A 17,302-nucleotide genomic window follows, 5' to 3' on the forward strand; every position below is an offset into this window, starting at 1 on the left:
GTAACGTAATACGCGCGGCAAGATCGGAATGGGGCTTCCTCCCCTTGCCGGGCTTCACAGCCGCGTAAATTGCCTGAATTCGTCCCCAAGATCCTCAGCTTTGCTGAAATAATAAACTCGTGCAACGAGTTCGCGTAATTTGTCACTATGCCGTTACCGGTGTCGATATTAAATCCTCGATAACCGCTTAGGGCCCTCGAACAGGTGTGAACATTTTATTTGAACAACGAATAAAACCAATCGTAAGAAAGTTCTCTCGATAATATTGCAAATCTTAGTGATCGTGCGTTAATCTCATTACGAATTAAAAATGCGTTATCCAATTGCTTCCTCCGCCGATATTATCGTAAAATTGTGTGATCGAGGGGGCATTCGTACCGGCTGGAATAAGCTTAGGCTTAGGTTGGAGGGTTTGATCTATGTCATCTTATGGAAATGAGTCTGGGTTGGTGCCATCTTAAGCCACATTCTTACCCATGCAACTCGCTTAAAGTGTCGAATTTCAATGGCAGCATAAACCAAAGAAACATCCAACGACTATTCTAGCCTTGTTCGCGTCGTTATGTTCCCGTCGGTTCGGTAATAAATATTTATTGCTACGTTCCCGTCTCAGTTTCTTCACTCCGTACAACAGAAGATGTATCTTCTGGGAGCTCGAAGCTCCAACCACTGTTCCTGATTTGGAACGTACATCTCCGCAGGCATGCGTTCCAACCCTGGCGATTCTGGCGAGCCGCGCTCGTTCGTCGTCCTAGCTGAATAGATAAATTAAAAGAAGAATTACTTCTTACGTGTCTACGTCCTTTCTTCTTAGTCCCCCCACTACTGTTCCGTACTCAATCGTTTGCGCATAGAGATTGCTTCGCCAGGATGTCGCAGAAGCAGCCGTCCAACACCCTCGCAGCGTCGCAAAACTTCGTTTTTCAGAAGATGGTCTCGCACTTCCTGCGAAATTATCGAGCAACTCGTGACCCACTTCGACACGTACGCAAAGTCCGTGAGCAACTGTAGCGCGCCGTACTCGCTGTAAATATTATTGTTATCATTGTACGGACAACGAAACCATGATACATCAAACCCAAAATATTCTGACTATTTTTCGTTTATTTCTATCTATTATCTCTTACTCTCTTGACAAAGGGGTATATCCCGTAAATAAATAAATTATACGAAGAGAATACAAATAATGATAATAAGCATAAGACTTCGATCGTTAGCAGCCCCAGCGCCGTCATTTTCTATTTGGCGCCATCTTAAATAATGGCGGCCCTTCCATTTCTTTGCGCGCGATTTACCTGAATTTAAAACGATGCAGATATATATAGTCGAGCCACGCTTCGCACATAATTCTAAGGATCATATTCGACGTCTCGTGATCCTCGATGACTTCCAGCACCGGGAGCAGCACCTTTTCTACGAAACGCGCGCTATTAACGAATCGAACAATTGATTTTATAAAATAACGATGCACGATAATAACCAAAATAATGTACCAAAATAAATTTCCACGTAGAGGCTAGCAACAGTCGGGGCGACATCGCTTCCTTTTCTCCAGTAACTCGACTTTGGAAAACACATATGCAGATTCGCCAGACTGACCACGCGACAGATTTTCGCGAGAATCTCTATGCACTCCTTGGAACACTTCTATACAAAGAATACGAGGAAGAGTTTTAATTAAAAACGCATCGAATATTCACAAATCCCAAAGTCTGCTACGTACCTGCAATAAATCTACGTTGGCGTTTACTTCAGACACAATTTTCGCCCTCATTTTTGCGCAGACGTACACTTGAACACTGACGGAGTCCGTTGACAATGTATTCGTGTGATCAGCTAGCTGAAAAGATAAAAGTAAACGTTTTAAACTATGCTATTAAATTAGGAATAATACTCTTGCTGGATGAACGTGCTGCACCTTTAAATAGGAAAGCTCCTCGAGACAGTTGGCGATGTCGCCCTTGACCAGGAGGAAGAACACGTCCAACTCCCACGTGTGAGCTATGATTTTAGCCTCCTGCAAGATCCACAGCCTCACCGTATGCACCGAGTGATCCAATCGATGGAGAACTACAATTTGTTCCGACAGCGGCAACTCCATCAGCGGTGCACCGATCACCCATTCACCCCCTGCCTCGCACTCGTTGCTCAGCCTAACGAGCAGTTGGAACAACTCGGTGAATTTCTGACCAGTGTCGCTACCCTGGAAATTGAACCTAATTTTTGTTTACATTCTGACGAACGGAGAATATTCGGGTGTTCTGCAATCACGAACGATATTGTACTAGACTGAAGTTTGTACACCCTATGATATAACAGTGTGCGCCTAGTACACCCTGTAAGGAGAGAGAGAGAGACTCTTCTATGCCTGCTAACTTTACCAATTTTTGTGGTCGAGTACAAAATGAAACGTTTGATCAGTATCGCGAAGATCAGAAGAGAGAATAATTTAATTCGAGTATTCTCGAAATGATATCGCATCAACGCAATATCGGTATACATCGAGAAATTTCGGTCCAAGAGAGTACAAGAAAAATTCGATTGTCGTCTCGACAGCAGCTTCTTCTTATCTTATAACTGACCTCCGTGGACAAGGCTCTCGACTGACACTGGAACGCCGACGTATAAGCAAGTCTGAAGAGCTGGTCCCAGGCAGTGATCGTAGCATGATAGCCGAGAGCGTCGCAAAGATTTTGCAGAGCCGGTCTCACGGTCGGTGGCACTGAAATTTTAACAAACGGACCGTCCACCGTGACCGTTTATACCCACGCTTCGCTCAACAGAACCTAGGACACGAATCTGCTGAATTTTTATTCGAATGATAAATAAAAAGTTACAAATTTTTTATTTCAAGAACGACACAAACGATATGTGTGTTATTCAAACGCAACAACGACGGACAACTGTTCTTCAAAATAAATAACTAATAATTTTGTCAATTTTACCGAATGGTAAGTAATTATTTTTTCTTCTGGCTGAACTTTCAAACTTACCGCGATTCTTCTGAACGAACTGACTGAGCCAGTCTTTAAGATGCTGAGCCCCGTGACTGTGATGAGTGGCGAGCGCTTCCGGGGACCACCAAAGGATCACGTGATCCAAAATACCGGATAACGAGCCCCAGACGACCTCTTGGTAGTAAATCTTCACCTTCTTTATCGCGCTGCTTCTCAATTTCGTCTCACCTGACACGAACGTGTATATACTCTTACTATTTTGTCGGAAAAGAGTTCTTTTTAATTGCATCTTGAGTAACAGACTGCAGAGTTCAACCTTATTAAAGGAGTCCCATCGACACTCTAGGGCAGTGGTTCTTAAACTTATTAGAGATCATAACACAAGCCCACCCTCAATACCTTAACAACAATCTATAAATGCTACCCCTAACATTGTTGTGGGATCCTATTGATGAGAGATGAAAAAGGAAAGAAATGGACTCGTCAAGAAAACATCTTAGCAGACCCTGCCTTAGATGCCGGGATATTGGGTAGTTGGACGAGGAGCATACATATATATACAAACGGAAGGTTAGTCGAGCGCTTGTGAGAGGAACAGTCCCTCTAGTGGCAAGTACTGGAGGCAATGGACCCCACATAGTCAACCAAATTCTAAGAAAGTATAAAGTAATTTTCTAATTGTCCTTAAAATATTCAAAATTGCGTCCTTTCCCGTTCAAGAGTATTTCTTTTAAATGTTCTTCGAAGAAGAATCGCGATAACGGTTATTATTATTTATTATTCTTGTTAGATCGCTAAATTGATCGCCACCTTTGACGGTCCTCAACGCATCGTTGCCAAAGAGTCGCGGCGAAACGTCCTGGACGACGCTCAGCAGCCTGAGGACTTGCTCGTTCTGACTGTTGACCAGAGTCTGGATGCTTTCGACGTTCGACATCTCCATCTCGGCCCTCGACGAGGCGCTCTCGACTGGCGGCGTTAAGTGTCTCGTGAGGGCTCTACGAATCAATTCTTTCGTGAAACACGGGTTCACCGCGAGACAAGAACAATACCGTCAAGAACAGAATTCGATTTAGAAAAAAAAAAGACAAGAAAAATCAACGCGGGCTTAAAGTGTTCGTTGGCGTCGCGGATAGGACTAACCGGTAAATCTCGACGCTGGAATTTTCCGAAGCCTCGCCGTCGCCAGCCTCATCTGACGCTGGATCGACTCTCTCGCGTGGCTCGTAATTTGCCAGAAGACAATCGATAAGCTCGTGACAGGACTCTTCCGCCCGGTTTTTCGCCAATATCTGGAATCCAGAGTCGGGGAAATTTTATTCGCCGATAACGAATAAAAATTTTTAATTCATTCTCGATTAAAATCCGTTAACGAATTCTAATTAAATTAAATTACAAACGAATCCAAAAATTGTATTCGTTATTCGTGAATAAAGTTTGCCTGACTCTCCTGGGATCGTTGGAAATCATCATCTATTATTTTCTTTCTCAAACTTCATTTTCATTTGATATTCGAATACTCAAATATTTGAAATTTATTCCTAGCATTTGCATAGTTATAAGATATTCAAATAGTACCGGCCCTGCGTTTTACTCGTTCTTCGTTTCCTTCGTTCCGAAAATGTCCTCCAAGAAAGCCACGTGACTCTATTTCGCTGGAAGTCTAGCGACAAGATATTGCGACAATTAAAATTCTAAACATGTAGATTCGGCGTTGAGCGAACTGTCTCATTTTAATCTACAAATGGACACATCTCGGAGAGTACGTTGAATTGAAAAGTTTAAGACTTTCGCGACGAAGCTTTTCGAGCCTTCTGCGCGTGTTTTTTAAGAAGCTCCGTCGTTATAAAAATATAGACTCCGTTTAAGAAAACACAAACCCCTACCTTCATCAGTTAATAGAAAATAAAAAAAGAAAGAAAAAAAAATTATCACGATGGCTCAGGGAATCGAACACGGGCTCACGACATAGAAGTTTTAGTACGTCACCAATGGACCAAAATGGAACTCCGTAATCGACTGAATGGAAATGTATTGAAAGGAACAATGAAGCTTCGATCATGAATATTTAAAAAATTATTAAATATTTGTCCTTAGGAGGCAAAATTTCATTATAATCGATGACTTGAAGGATTTGCATTCTCCCTGTCAATCCCATCGCTATTAGCAGCAACTAGAAAGCAAAATTCAGTCTCCTTTGGATATCTACCTGCAATATCCGTGTAACAGACATCTTCTTCAATGGTTCCAACATGTACGGGCTGTCGTTATGAAACACGTTCGTTGATAAATCTGAGACGTCGATGTCCATGTCCAAAATATCGTTATAATTATTCACCAATCTACATTCAATGATCGAACAGAAATGAAAGACTATGTTTCGATAGCGGGTCGGATATACTTACCTGAAGATGATCCTGAGCAGCTCCTCGTTCTTGCAGTCGACGATCTCGATGATCAGATTGCGCGTAAACTTGGCGAGCACGTTCAGCTTCCGTTTCAACGCCGTCAGAAAATGGCGCATTTTGTACTTGTATATCGGATGCGCACTGAGGGTAACCGTGCATACCGATTTGTGCTCTTTCGTCACTTCCTCCAAATCGTTCGCTACACCCTGGTACGTCTACATTCGTGATACAATCAACGTACAAAATTCTCATCGATCTCGCGGGAAAATATTGTAGCAAATAATAATAGTTCAAGATTAAGTTCAAGATTTTACATTTTTGAAAACATTACAGTAATTGACAAAACGAATACTGAAATGATCTTGGGAATCCCGAAATTCCCGCCATTCTGTTACTAGTAAAAGGAAGCATGCTGTTCCAACGAATAAAATCTCCAACGTATCTATAGCAGCGCCACGTGAAACGGGCTAACTATGACGATCGAATACTCGCGGATGATAATGAGAAACTAAACCGCCCCTCGAACGTGGCCGTGGGAAGTTAGTTTCGCACCTCCAGATCACAAGCCTGTGCGTCTGTAATGTTCTGGATGATTAAGGCTATGCGTTCCACGAGGCTGCCCATTCTCTCGTTAAGCGTCGACGACTCGACGAACCATTTCACCAGGTCGCCGCCAGGAAGCGGCAGCCACTTGCTGATATTTGCTCTGTAATTAGTATCCATGTGGCGGCGGACCTCCAAGCTTCTGGTCACGATCGAATCGAACTTCACTCGACCATCGTATTTACCGCCAACCTTTTATTGTCTGGCAATGCTCGAGTCCATTTCTATAAAAATACGCAACCTTGCACGCGAGAATTTCGCTACTGAATCACGAATTTAATAAAATTCAACCGTACATTACTAATAAATTAGTCTTCATAATCTTCGCCGTCTACACATTCCCCTTACTTATCGTACCATGTTCTTCCTAACGTTGAACTAATCTTTCATTCTTCGTACAATACATCGTACCTAGGAAATTCATTCTGTAAGGAAAGCTTTGAAACGAATTAACCACGCGAGTCGAAAACTTACTGTACTTTGTTCAATAAGATCGACATTCGTTTGTGCCCGTCAAGTTTTAAAACAGCTGTATCGCAAAGATATCGTTCGTCGATTCGTGAAATCTTTGACCGTCAAATTTTTGAAACGTGTGTTAAACTGGTTTATCAATCGAACACTCGCGAGAATAACATTTGTCGACGTATTCTGTGGAAACGACGGACTGGATGAAAAAGTAAACTGTTACAATTCGAGTGGCGTTGCTACGGAGACGCCTAACGCATAGCTGTGCAACGCAAACTCGTAATGCGTCATGACAGTTACGTAATTTTTCCAATCATGAAAAATTCTAATCAAATGACTACAAGCGTACCAATACATTATCTGCGATTACTTTCATATATTACCAAGTTTGCCAATCCTGGCAATCATTTTCTTTAGTGATTCACAATTCATTCGTAACGACGGCGAATTATAAATGAATTAAGTTCATTAATTTTGGCAAACTTAAATGTAAACTACATTATGTAAATAGTGTAATTGGAAATGAATAAAAACTATGGAATATATTTTTGGAAATATTTTGAAGCAGTTTTCGAGTACAAATGTTTTCATAGTTAGTTCTAAAATCTGTTGACTTCTTACGAGATAGGGAATTTTTACTGATAATATATAATTATTAATATTCAATTATTTTTCATGAATTTTGGGCAGTCATATATTCGATCGTTTTAATATAATTTAAGAAACTACAAAACTAATCTTGTATAGTTATGATGTACAAATATCGTTGAGAGGTGAAGGTTTCATGCCCTGATGTAAGATAGAATCAGTGTAGATAAATATATTTTGATACAGTAATTAACATTGTGATACATATTTAAAAGGCTATAAAATAGAAAACGAAAAATGGGTAAACATTTGTTTTAAGGATGAAAAAACATTTTCCTATGTTTATTCTCTTTCAATAAAATTTTCCATTCTCATAGGTAACTCACACAGTGAGAAAAGTAAGGAAAACAAAGAAAAACAGGCTATTCTACCTCGGCCGTTTATGTCACAAGATGATTTTTTCAAAAGGTGGATCTTATGGAAAAAAGAATTCATAGAGTTTAGCAAGTTTAACAATAAATTCAACAAGAGTGAATGGGGAGATAAGCTATTGAATCTAATGGGCCCGGTTGGATTAGATATTCATACAACATTTACGTTCGATTCTGCAAATCAGAAAGAGAATGTGGATATATTACTTAAAAAATTTGAGGAATATTATATGTTTTCAGGAAGAAAATGGGTGCCTCATGAAGATATTTACAAATACATAAATGACTTGCAGGTAGATATAACAAACTTGATATTTCATTGCACAAAATTGATTCACTTAATCTTATTTTCTAGTCCATAATGATGGGAAAATGTATTGAAAATAGAGAAAAATTAATAAAGCAGAAAATTTTAACAGAAATTGACAAATGTAAATTTACCGATGCTGCCAGTAAGGTATTGCCAACATTCACATTTCCATCTTGCTTTAAGGATTTAACACTGAAAGAAATCGCATTCATTTGGACATTATACGATAGTGATTCTGCAAGAAATTGTAACAAATGTGGCCATATACATACTTCTAACAACTATTGTCCAGCACAAGGAAAGCAATGTTCAAAATGTAATCAATGGAATCATTATACTAGAAGGTGCCCGTTACTGTTTATTATAAATTGTTTATTTTGTGGAGGTGCTCATACTAAAAAACAATGTCCTGCTTTTAATGAAACTTGTACAAAGTGCCAAAGACTAGGCCATTTTTCATGGAAATGTCAAAACTCTCAAATTAAATGTCGCTATTGCGGTTTAAAGCACTCCAGAAATAGATCACTATGTCCAGCACAAAATACTATTTGTAACTACTGCAAATCAGTGGGACATTTTTCTACATTCTGCAAGAAAAGATATCACTCCTAAAAACATTGATACATTATGGAAGTACTATATTAAACTGAATTTTATAATGATTTTATATTATATTATTAATACACATCAAAGCATTAAGGATGGCAAAACATTCTTTGCCTAATTTTATTACACTCGACCCCTAAAATGGTTTGGATCTATAAAGAAATGTGTGCAAAAGATGGGCCTGCTTTGATAATGGGAAAGGGAGCCACAGCAGGGTCCTAAAATTTTGTATGAAAAATCTCATAAACACAATCATGTATACTTCATTCTTTATATTTTAATTGTTAAATTACAAGCAATATTCATTATTTGATGCATTCATATAAAAAGATTTCGTTTATCATGTATTTGAAACTATATATATTTTATAAAGTTGTTTCATTGACTAAACGTTTCTTTTCCTCTTTCATTTTATCCCACTGTGATTGCAACATATTATTTTGTCCTTGAGTACGGTAATACCTAGGTAAAATAAAGGTAAGCAAACACTTAATTTGACATACATGTTAAATAATAATAACATTATTTACCGCCGATATTCTGAACGTGCAGTTGGAATTAATGAGATCATTAATTTCCATGTGCCACTGACATCGTTTATTGGTACCAAGTGACTGGTTTCTAGTACAATTACTGACTTTTCAATCCTTAAACTTCCATATACTTTAAACACAGTATACTTTTCCTGACAAAATAATGCAATATAAAACTGAATAGTAATATTAAATCGAATGAACGTTGCAATGAACGTTGTTATGACGTTTATACTTTTACATTCGCCGTTTTTAAAAATTAAACTATTAAACTACATTTTGTTCATACAAATGTTTAAAGGACCAGTAATACTTAAGAAACATTTCTTACCCATATCGCACAATATGTATTATCTGGATTTTTAGTATATAAATCCGTGATACTTAAGTTTTTGAAACTGACAGGAAATTCTGAATTATTTCCCGGCGTTAAAGATAAAAGTGTAGCATAGATTTCAGTTTTCGGAATGAGTTCTCCCAAAGTTTGTATCGTTTTAATACTATTTTCTTCGTAATCCTCGAAAGAAAAGTGTATAGGAATATCCTCTACTAATATAGGAACATGCGGAATATCACTATACAACAGATTATTACGTGTTCCCACTGAAACTTTCCAATTGTCAACCTGATGCACTCCACTCATTTTATATCTCTTATATTCAACATTGAAATACAAAAATACTTATCCACTTCCATCGTTTTGTTACTAACCTAAAACCGTAATAATGTACTAATAAATACTTTTCCCTCCATTGAATAAATTAACGAAAACAAAAAAATTACTTAAGACTAGAACTACCGAATGATCAAAATAACCTACTCACAATTTCTAATAAAAATGATAAAAAATTTACTCGGCTAGATTTTTGAAAATTTATCGTAGTTTTTTTAAGAGAATGAATAAACATTTATTTCCATTACACTATACATTTCTTCAAGTATCTATTGTTTTAATTTCTTTGGTACAAATAAGTACGCCATAATTGCTGGTAGTTCTAGTGTTTAAGCAACGAAAAATTTTTACAACACTTGAAAATTTATAAAATTGCTTTTTTACTCTAGAAATACATTTTTCCCCCATTAAAACTTGTTCGTATGCTTTCGAGCACAAAACGAAGAGAATCAACCGTTCAATTCGCTGAATCGGGATTTCACCTTAGATCCTTTTAAAAATTGAATTACTAAACTCACCAACAAATTTTTTTTACTCATTAGCTTTATATCCCAAATTGATAATCGGCTAGAAAATAAATTCGAACCAATTTTAAATACGATGCGATTTTATCAACTGAACAACGTAGTTTAAATGGTGAGTCACCCTCATTTGTTATATCAAAACCGTATTCCTAAGTAATACGTACTTAAAACGATATAGTATCTATTAGTAAGTTTTTAAGTGTTAAATCGTTTCTTTTCAAATATACGTACGTATAATCTTGCGTTTTATCAAAACAAATGATAAAAGCATATCAAGTACATATTATATATTATACATAAGTAATAACTTCTTTAATCCACTGTTAATTGTACAACACTATTTAGTGAAATTGTTAAGCAAGGAAAACAAATTTTACGCACGATAATGAATACTGGTAATACTTGTGGTTTTTTCTTTAGATATATACATATTTTATGGAATATATTATGTTAACAATTTGTTAAAGGTGAAAATGTAACAAGTGAAGTCAAACCACCAGCTCCATTGAAAGCAGATGGGGACCTAGGTAAAAATTGGTGTAACTGGAAGAGTGATTTCATAAAATTTATGGAAGGAGAAGATCCCACAGAATCTTACAAAGACAGATGGGGAACTTTCCTTTTGATGTTTATTGGCCCTATAGGACAGGATGCTTTCAAAGAAATGTCTTTTGATAGCACATTTGATAAAGAGAATTTTGATGCTCTACTTAAAAAATTAGATTTGCATTTCATTTTTAGAACTACAGAAAAACTATGCAAAGGAAACATCAGCGAATATGTTAATAATTTGATGGTAGAATATTAAAAGTTCATAAAACCATTGCTATAAAAGATTCATGTACAAGTAGTATTATATAAATTGAAAAATAATACAAATTTATAATGTTGTAGGAAATTGCAAAATTGAGTAATCACAGTGATGTGCAAAGTATTGTTAAAGAAAAAATTATCAGTGACATTATAGAGCAAAAATCTGATGAAGATTTTCAAAAGTTTTTACAGTCATTGAATTTGAGTGAAATTATTTCTGAATGGATGTCAATACAGAATTTCACAATTCAAACAAACAACAAAAATAATCATGAACAAAATGTTATTGTCAAAAAACGCCTTATGAACAATTTAATTGAATGTATCAGATGTGGCACACAACATATGCGCAATCAATGCCCAGCACATGGAAAGCAATGTAATAAATGTAAAAAATTTAATCATCTTACAGAGAAGTGTAAATCTATGACATATATTAAACATTGTCTCAAGTGTGGAACTGGACATAAACCAATTGAATGTCCTGCTTTTGGTTATGTGTGCACTAAATGCGGTAAAAATAATCATTATTCATGGAAGTGTCAAGTTCCTATGGTAAAGAATTGCTCTAGATGTGGTACGGATCATGTTATGTCTTTGTGTCCTGCGCAAGGAAAAGTGTGTCCCCGATGCGAAAAGCCTAATCATTTAGAAAATAAATGTAAAAAAATATAAATATAAATAAAACATTAATAAAATATCAATACATTAAAGTCATATTGTATTATTACACTATAAAAAGAATAAAGACAGTGATAACAATTTATACAGAAAAGTAAGTGTTTTTTTTTAATAGATGTCTGTAAACCAAAGTTCACATTTCATGTTAAATACGTAGCTATGTAATACGCATTGATGTAATACGTCTAGATTATACACCAGAACTATCTTGATGTATAATTAACACACGCTTGTTTAATATAACTTTATTGATAATAATTTTTGGCTTTTTGCACAAAGCTCGGAACCTATCTGGCTACAAACATGGACTACGTTTTTTATTTTCTCCGCCTAGCGTCGTTATGATTACCTGGTTACTAAACTAGTTATTTCCCGTATTTCAAAATATTCAATTGACCTATTAAATATATTTTATTTGTAAATAATTGAATAAGAGTACAAATATAACGTGATTAGTGGCGGATATTTTTGACCATATTCGAGAATTTTGTTAATATTTTCATAAAAGATATAAATAAATAATTTCGTTTTGATGACTTTGTTCTGGAGATTTCTAAGAATATATGTATATATATATATTCTTGGTAATTCACTACTACAGACTAACACCTGATGGATACGGCACAAGAGATGAGGGAAAACCCCCACAAATAAAGGCGTTTTCAATACGAGAATACCTAACATTGCAAAAATTTGTATTGACCTTTGTAATAAGAAACAGAAATCAAAAATAAAAATACATACTGTTTAAAAATTATGAAATGTTTTCTGTATTTACAAATAATAAAGATTGAATAAATGTAATACTATTTCTTTACATTGTACGTCTAAGTTGATTTAACTAACCTTTTCTATATGTACACAAAATATTTACTTTTTATAATTCGCTGGATAAAATGTTTTACCCACTTTCTAAATAAAAGGTCATTCCTAATATATGTTGCACTTGGTCGAAAAATTTTGCCTGCCCTATAGAATAAGATTATATCGAAAAGATACTTGAATTGGGGATTCCAACATTAAAGTTCTGATAGAAGTGTCACCCTCTATATATACAGGGTGTCCCGTAAATAGTGTAGGAGCCGGAAATGTGGGGTAGCTGAGACGATTCTGAACAACAATTTCCTTTGCAAAAATGTCGGATGGAGCTTCGTTTTTGAATTATTAACGAAAAACACTGACGAATCACGGCGCGTGCCTGCCGCGCGCTCAGGGCCGTCCGAACTAAGAGAGCCACCGTGTCGGGTAGGTAGCAAGATGTGCATCGGAGATACGTCGAGGAACGAATACAAATAATTAAAAATACTACCACTGCAACTGTTACCTCTGCGGATTAGATAAATCAGTCAGATAAATCGAATTTATTAATTATTTGTATTCGCTGTTTCCAAGAAAGAAGAAATAAAATGTGGGAAGATGCTCTCGGAATTTTTAGGAAATTAATTCTTCGCACCTGAGTGACGCTTCTCGCCAGAGTGTGTTAAAATTAAAATAAGAATTATTTTCAGAAAATTAAAATAAATACGGTAAGAACCATTTGTAATCGTTTGTTATTAAAAACTGTACTGGAAAAGCAGACTGGATTTGTGCGTACCGAAACATTTTTCGCATGCAAGGGGTTAATAGAGAATTAATTGAAATTCGCCTTACCCATTTACTTGCAAGTTGCAATAGGGCCAGTTAGTGCACCCCTGTCGATCATGGAAAGGTCGAAGACCCCAATAAAAATCAGCTGATGGGACGACCCGGTCACTGCACTCGCTTCTTACCCCGAAAACACTTTACAGTACGGTCACTAGCACTTTTCACTTTTACATTTTCGGGGTAAGAAGCGGGTGCAGTGACCGGGCCGTCCCATCAGCTGATTTTTATTGGGGTCTTCGACCTTTCCATGATCGACAGGGGTGCACTAACTGGCCCTATTGCAACTTGCAAGTAAATGGGTAAGGCGAATTTCAATTAATTCTCTATTAACCCCTTGCATGCGAAAAATGTTTCGGTTCGCACAAATCCAGTCTGCTTTTCCAGTACAGTTTTTAATAATAAACGATTACAAATGGTTCTTACCGTATTTATTTTAATTTTCTGAAAATAATTCTTATTTTAATTTTAACACACTCTGACGAGAAGCGTCACTCAGGTGCGAAGAATTAATTTCCTAAAAATTCCGAGAGCATCTTCCCACATTTTATTTCTTCTTTCTTGGAAACAGCGAATACAAATAATTAATAAATTCGATTTATCTGACTGATTTATCCAATCTGCAGAGGTAACAGTTGCAGTGGTAGTATTTTTAATTATTTGTATTCGTTCCTCGACGTATCTCCGATGCACATCTTGCTACCTACCCGACACGGTGGCTCTCTTAGTTCGGACGGCCCTGAGCGCGCGGCAGGCACGCGCCGTGATTCGTCAGTGTTTTTCGTTAATAATTCAAAAACGAAGCTCCATCCGACATTTTTGCAAAGGAAATTGTTGTTCAGAATCGTCTCAGCTACCCCACATTTCCGGCTCCTACACTATTTACGGGACACCCTGTATACAATTCTGTGGCATGCGTTACGGTTAAAATTTGTCCAATCATGTCTCGGCATACACACGTATATATATATGTATATACTTTGTGATGAATAAGTGGGGAATACCCAATAAATGCAGTCGTGGTCTCGTAGATTATTAAAAGTGAAAAATTGAACAGAGAGTCTGTTATCAACGATAGTCTTGAAGAGTCTTCGGTACTTCTCGTTTCAAGTAATGTATATATATATATTAATTGAATTCATATAACGTTAAAAATGAATAATTTGCTGCTTAAATAAACCAATATGCAATATTCAAATGTTTTCATAAAAGCGCATATTTAATCGTATATTACGTCTCACGGAAAAGTTAGAATGAAAGATAAGCTGTCAAATAATTTTCTTCGCCATTAGTACCATTCAGAATTTTTAATAAATTAAAAAAGTCGGAAGATTTTATATACGAAAAAACGATCACTCATTATCATTGTGAATGTTTCGCACGATAATCAAATGAGATAAGTGGAAAAAGATAAATTCTTTTCATTGCTGTTGCAGTAAACCGTTGTAAAAATGGAACCATACGTGCGACCACCCGAGCCTTTGTCTGCAACTGGTAATATGGCTGAAAATTGGCAAAGATGGAAAAAAGATTTTCTTACATATTTGAAAGCCAGTAATTATGAAAAAAAATCGAAAGATGTACAAGCTTATCTTTTAAGACAATACATAGGAGAAGTTGGACAAAGTAAGATGTGCAAAATGCTTAAGAATTCAAATGACTTGGATAATATTGATACACTATTAAGCATACTTGATAATGCCTTTAATGGTCCTAAAAATGAAGTTATAGAACGACATAACTTTTTTACCACACATTGGACAAAAAATGTATCCATTGAGACTCATATTGATAACTTAAAAGTAAGTAATTTTTGAAAATTTATATATATATATATATTTTTCTTAAATTAATGTATTATTATGTCATTTATTTTCTTTATTTAGAAAAAGGCAACAACTTGTAATTTTGGAAATATGGCAAACAGTTTAGTCAGAGACAAAATAATTGCCAATATCAAAGATAAAAATCTTCTGAAAAAGTTATTTGAAGTAAAGAATCTTGATTTATTAAAATTAGTGTCAATTTATAATGAACATATGAAGACTATAGAAGAAAAGAAAGAATCTTCTACAAAAAACATTGCCAATATTGAAAATGTCAAAGGTGTTGCAAATAGTAATAATATTAATACAAAAGTGACTACAAAATATCAGCCATCATCAAGTACAGAAAATAAAAGAAATTGTTCAAAATGTAATCAGAGGCACCCTATTAGATCTTGTCCTGCTTGGGGATGGAATTGTGCAAAGTGTGGGGATCGTAATCATTTCCCTGTTTGTTGCCCAAATGCTACTGCACAGAATTTACAGAAAGAAACAAATAAGAATAATGTAAATTTTTTTACTTTTTTAGATGAAAAATATTAACATTGTCCTTTTGTTTTATGTTTTCTACAATTAACATTTTGTTTTCATTAATTCCAGATAACACCAAATAATCAATTCAATCCAAATTCGTTTCTACAAAGACAAAAAGTTGTAAGATAATTATAAAAGATATAAATATATTATATTATTGCAATTAGTGTTTCAACTATTTATATAAATTTTTGTTACTTTTTTCATAATAGCCTTCTCTCATGCAAAATAACAGTACGACAGTACCTGTACAGCATTATTACAACAATGGACCAAACATGGTATTGTATTTTGTGACTCTATTCTTAAAAATAGGTTAATACAATTAATTAAAAATATGCTTTTCTTCAGTTTCATAGTACTCCATCAATTCCTGATACTAAGTCAGTATATCCAAATTTCAATAATGTAATGGATGCCAGTCAAACAATGGTACGATTAGAAATTATATTTTCAAATTAATAAAAACTAATAGAGCGATAACATTTTTAACATTTTTTCTATAGGGTTTAAATCCATGGCAATTTGAAAATCCGCCACATTTGAAATCAAATGAATCCTTTCAGAAAAATGCAACAATGCAGGTAAGTGGTATCCTGTATTGTTATACAGGATGAATCATTCAATTTTATCACATTAAATCAGACATTTCTTAAATCAATTATTGCACACAAAATGTTTTCATACAAAGGTCGCAATGTATCGAGAGAGGGAGTATGTAACATATGTATCGCTTTTTTTTTTAGAGGTATCGATCATTTTCGATTATCTAAATTAAATGTTTAACTTTTTATTCCATCATACAAAGGAGAATCAAATTTTGTATAGGAATATATTAAAGTACATGTGGTTTATAAGTTAATATTTATTGAGATATTAATAAATAGCTTTAACGTTACAAACATTTCAAGGAATAGAAAGTTAGGTTATGGCGTACAATATCGAGATCATTGTGTGTGAATATCAACAAACTCGAGAAAATGTGAGATTACATAAGTACGTTCCGTTACTATTGTTTCAGCAGGGTTATAATTATTATAATAAGGAAAATGGGGTTCATAAACACCGATATGATGCAACACTTGTATAAAAACATTTTTTATATAATAGTGATTTAAGAACTGTTTAAGATGGTATAGTTAGGTGATTCATCATATATAGCTAATGAATCGTAACATTTGATTAAATAAAATTCTTTATTCTTTAAACAAGCACCTTCCAAGTGCACCAATAGAAGAGCATACAACAACAAATACACAAACAACAACACATAATAAACCAGTTAATAATAAAAATAAAAAAGAACCATCAAATTCTTGTAAAATATCATAGAGGTATATTATGTTGAGAGGGTTTTCACTTCGATAAAGTGAAAGTAAAATATCGATATTTTAAAGCAGACAATATTAAAAATCAATTCAAATCTAAAATTGGGATCGATTGGTAATATATTGCATTTATAAGAAAAGAATATTATATGTTATTTTGCATAAAAAACTGTAAATTTGTTTCTGACGAATAAAATTATTTTTATGAAGTGTATAAGTATAGACCTAATAGCAGTAAAGAAATAGAATTTATTTGTATAGAAATAATTATGTATTATGCATAACAGTAAATAAATTTTAATTATGATACAAAACGTTGTTACATTGGTCCTTAAATTAAATTAAAATGAATTACTTCTAATTAAAAAAAAGTCGAATGGC

At 35.0% G+C, this 17,302-nt stretch overlaps 5 protein-coding genes across 8 annotated transcripts; 3 read left to right on the top strand and 2 right to left on the bottom strand.

Annotated features, from left to right (window-relative positions):
• Positions 1–606: 606 nt before the first annotated feature.
• Positions 607–6,702, bottom strand: LOC143347152 (coiled-coil domain-containing protein 142). 3 transcript variants are annotated; one of them, XM_076776087.1, is made up of 15 exons: positions 6,448–6,702; positions 6,265–6,379; positions 5,918–6,192; positions 5,363–5,580; positions 5,167–5,299; positions 4,101–4,249; positions 3,768–3,955; positions 2,994–3,185; positions 2,583–2,722; positions 1,919–2,203; positions 1,724–1,840; positions 1,494–1,647; positions 1,296–1,413; positions 837–1,024; positions 607–755 (listed from the first exon to the last, which is right to left on the bottom strand). In XM_076776087.1, the coding sequence occupies exons 3-15, from the start codon at positions 6,086–6,088 to the stop codon at positions 619–621; spliced, it is 2,190 nt and encodes a 729-aa protein (XP_076632202.1). In that variant the 5' UTR covers positions 6,089–6,192; positions 6,265–6,379; positions 6,448–6,702; the 3' UTR covers positions 607–618. The 3 variants fall into 3 exon arrangements, 2 of the variants coding, with proteins under 2 accessions (XP_076632202.1, XP_076632201.1); XM_076776086.1 differs by having other exon boundaries at positions 6,443–6,702; XR_013080557.1 differs by lacking the exon at positions 607–755 and having other exon boundaries at positions 898–1,024; positions 1,296–1,408; positions 6,443–6,702.
• A 107-nt stretch (positions 6,703–6,809) lies between these two features.
• On the top strand, positions 6,810–8,641 carry LOC143347154 (uncharacterized). Of its 2 annotated transcripts, XM_076776089.1 has the most exons (4): positions 6,810–6,936; positions 7,124–7,322; positions 7,399–7,745; positions 7,808–8,641. In XM_076776089.1, exons 2-4 carry the CDS (start codon positions 7,319–7,321, stop codon positions 8,372–8,374), a joined length of 918 nt encoding a protein of 305 aa, XP_076632204.1. In that variant the 5' UTR covers positions 6,810–6,936; positions 7,124–7,318; the 3' UTR covers positions 8,375–8,641. The 2 variants fall into 2 exon arrangements, with proteins under 2 accessions (XP_076632204.1, XP_076632205.1); XM_076776090.1 differs by lacking the exon at positions 7,124–7,322 and having other exon boundaries at positions 6,836–6,936; positions 7,808–8,639.
• Positions 8,626–10,171, bottom strand: LOC143347155 (uncharacterized). The gene is made up of 4 exons (XM_076776091.1): positions 10,093–10,171; positions 9,233–9,612; positions 8,899–9,053; positions 8,626–8,830 (listed from the first exon to the last, which is right to left on the bottom strand). The coding sequence occupies exons 2-4, from the start codon at positions 9,542–9,544 to the stop codon at positions 8,734–8,736; spliced, it is 564 nt and encodes a 187-aa protein (XP_076632206.1). The 5' UTR covers positions 9,545–9,612; positions 10,093–10,171; the 3' UTR covers positions 8,626–8,733.
• Positions 10,172–10,248: 77 nt separating this feature from the next.
• On the top strand, positions 10,249–12,193 carry LOC143347153 (uncharacterized). The gene is made up of 3 exons (XM_076776088.1): positions 10,249–10,493; positions 10,566–10,894; positions 10,993–12,193. The coding sequence occupies exons 1-3, from the start codon at positions 10,484–10,486 to the stop codon at positions 11,584–11,586; spliced, it is 933 nt and encodes a 310-aa protein (XP_076632203.1). The 5' UTR covers positions 10,249–10,483; the 3' UTR covers positions 11,587–12,193.
• A 2,035-nt stretch (positions 12,194–14,228) lies between these two features.
• LOC143346804 (uncharacterized) lies at positions 14,229–17,098 on the top strand. The gene is made up of 8 exons (XM_076775294.1): positions 14,229–14,343; positions 14,670–15,035; positions 15,120–15,566; positions 15,660–15,713; positions 15,806–15,874; positions 15,945–16,025; positions 16,100–16,177; positions 16,806–17,098. The coding sequence occupies exons 2-8, from the start codon at positions 14,685–14,687 to the stop codon at positions 16,923–16,925; spliced, it is 1,200 nt and encodes a 399-aa protein (XP_076631409.1). The 5' UTR covers positions 14,229–14,343; positions 14,670–14,684; the 3' UTR covers positions 16,926–17,098.
• The last annotated feature ends 204 nt before the right edge of the window (positions 17,099–17,302 follow it).

The sequence above is a fragment of the Colletes latitarsis genome, chromosome 10, assembly GCF_051014445.1.
Source record: "Colletes latitarsis isolate SP2378_abdomen chromosome 10, iyColLati1, whole genome shotgun sequence".
In the NCBI taxonomy this organism is placed as follows: Eukaryota; Metazoa; Arthropoda; class Insecta; order Hymenoptera; family Colletidae; genus Colletes; species Colletes latitarsis.

Coding starts and splice junctions, on each gene's coding strand:
- LOC143347155 (XM_076776091.1), bottom strand. CDS start 9,544: ATGAGTGGAGTGCATCAGGTTGACAATTGGAAAGTTTCAGTGGGAACA. Junction 9,054..9,232: donor ATACATATTGTGCGATATGG/GTAAGAAATGTT, acceptor TTATTTTGTCAG/GAAAAGTATACTGTGTTTAA. Junction 8,831..8,898: donor GCACGTTCAGAATATCGGCG/GTAAATAATGTT, acceptor TATTTTACCTAG/GTATTACCGTACTCAAGGAC.
- LOC143346804 (XM_076775294.1), top strand. CDS start 14,685: ATGGAACCATACGTGCGACCACCCGAGCCTTTGTCTGCAACTGGTAAT. Junction 15,714..15,805: donor TTCTACAAAGACAAAAAGTT/GTAAGATAATTA, acceptor TTTTCATAATAG/CCTTCTCTCATGCAAAATAA. Junction 16,026..16,099: donor TGGATGCCAGTCAAACAATG/GTACGATTAGAA, acceptor TTTTTTCTATAG/GGTTTAAATCCATGGCAATT.
- LOC143347153 (XM_076776088.1), top strand. Junction 10,895..10,992: donor AATATGTTAATAATTTGATG/GTAGAATATTAA, acceptor ATAATGTTGTAG/GAAATTGCAAAATTGAGTAA.
- LOC143347152 (XM_076776087.1), bottom strand. CDS start 6,088: ATGGATACTAATTACAGAGCAAATATCAGCAAGTGGCTGCCGCTTCCT. Junction 5,581..5,917: donor CACAGGCTTGTGATCTGGAG/GTGCGAAACTAA, acceptor TCACGAATGTAG/ACGTACCAGGGTGTAGCGAA. Junction 3,186..3,767: donor TGCGTTGAGGACCGTCAAAG/GTGGCGATCAAT, acceptor CGTTCGTGTCAG/GTGAGACGAAATTGAGAAGC.
- LOC143347154 (XM_076776089.1), top strand. Junction 7,746..7,807: donor AATACATAAATGACTTGCAG/GTAGATATAACA, acceptor CTTATTTTCTAG/TCCATAATGATGGGAAAATG.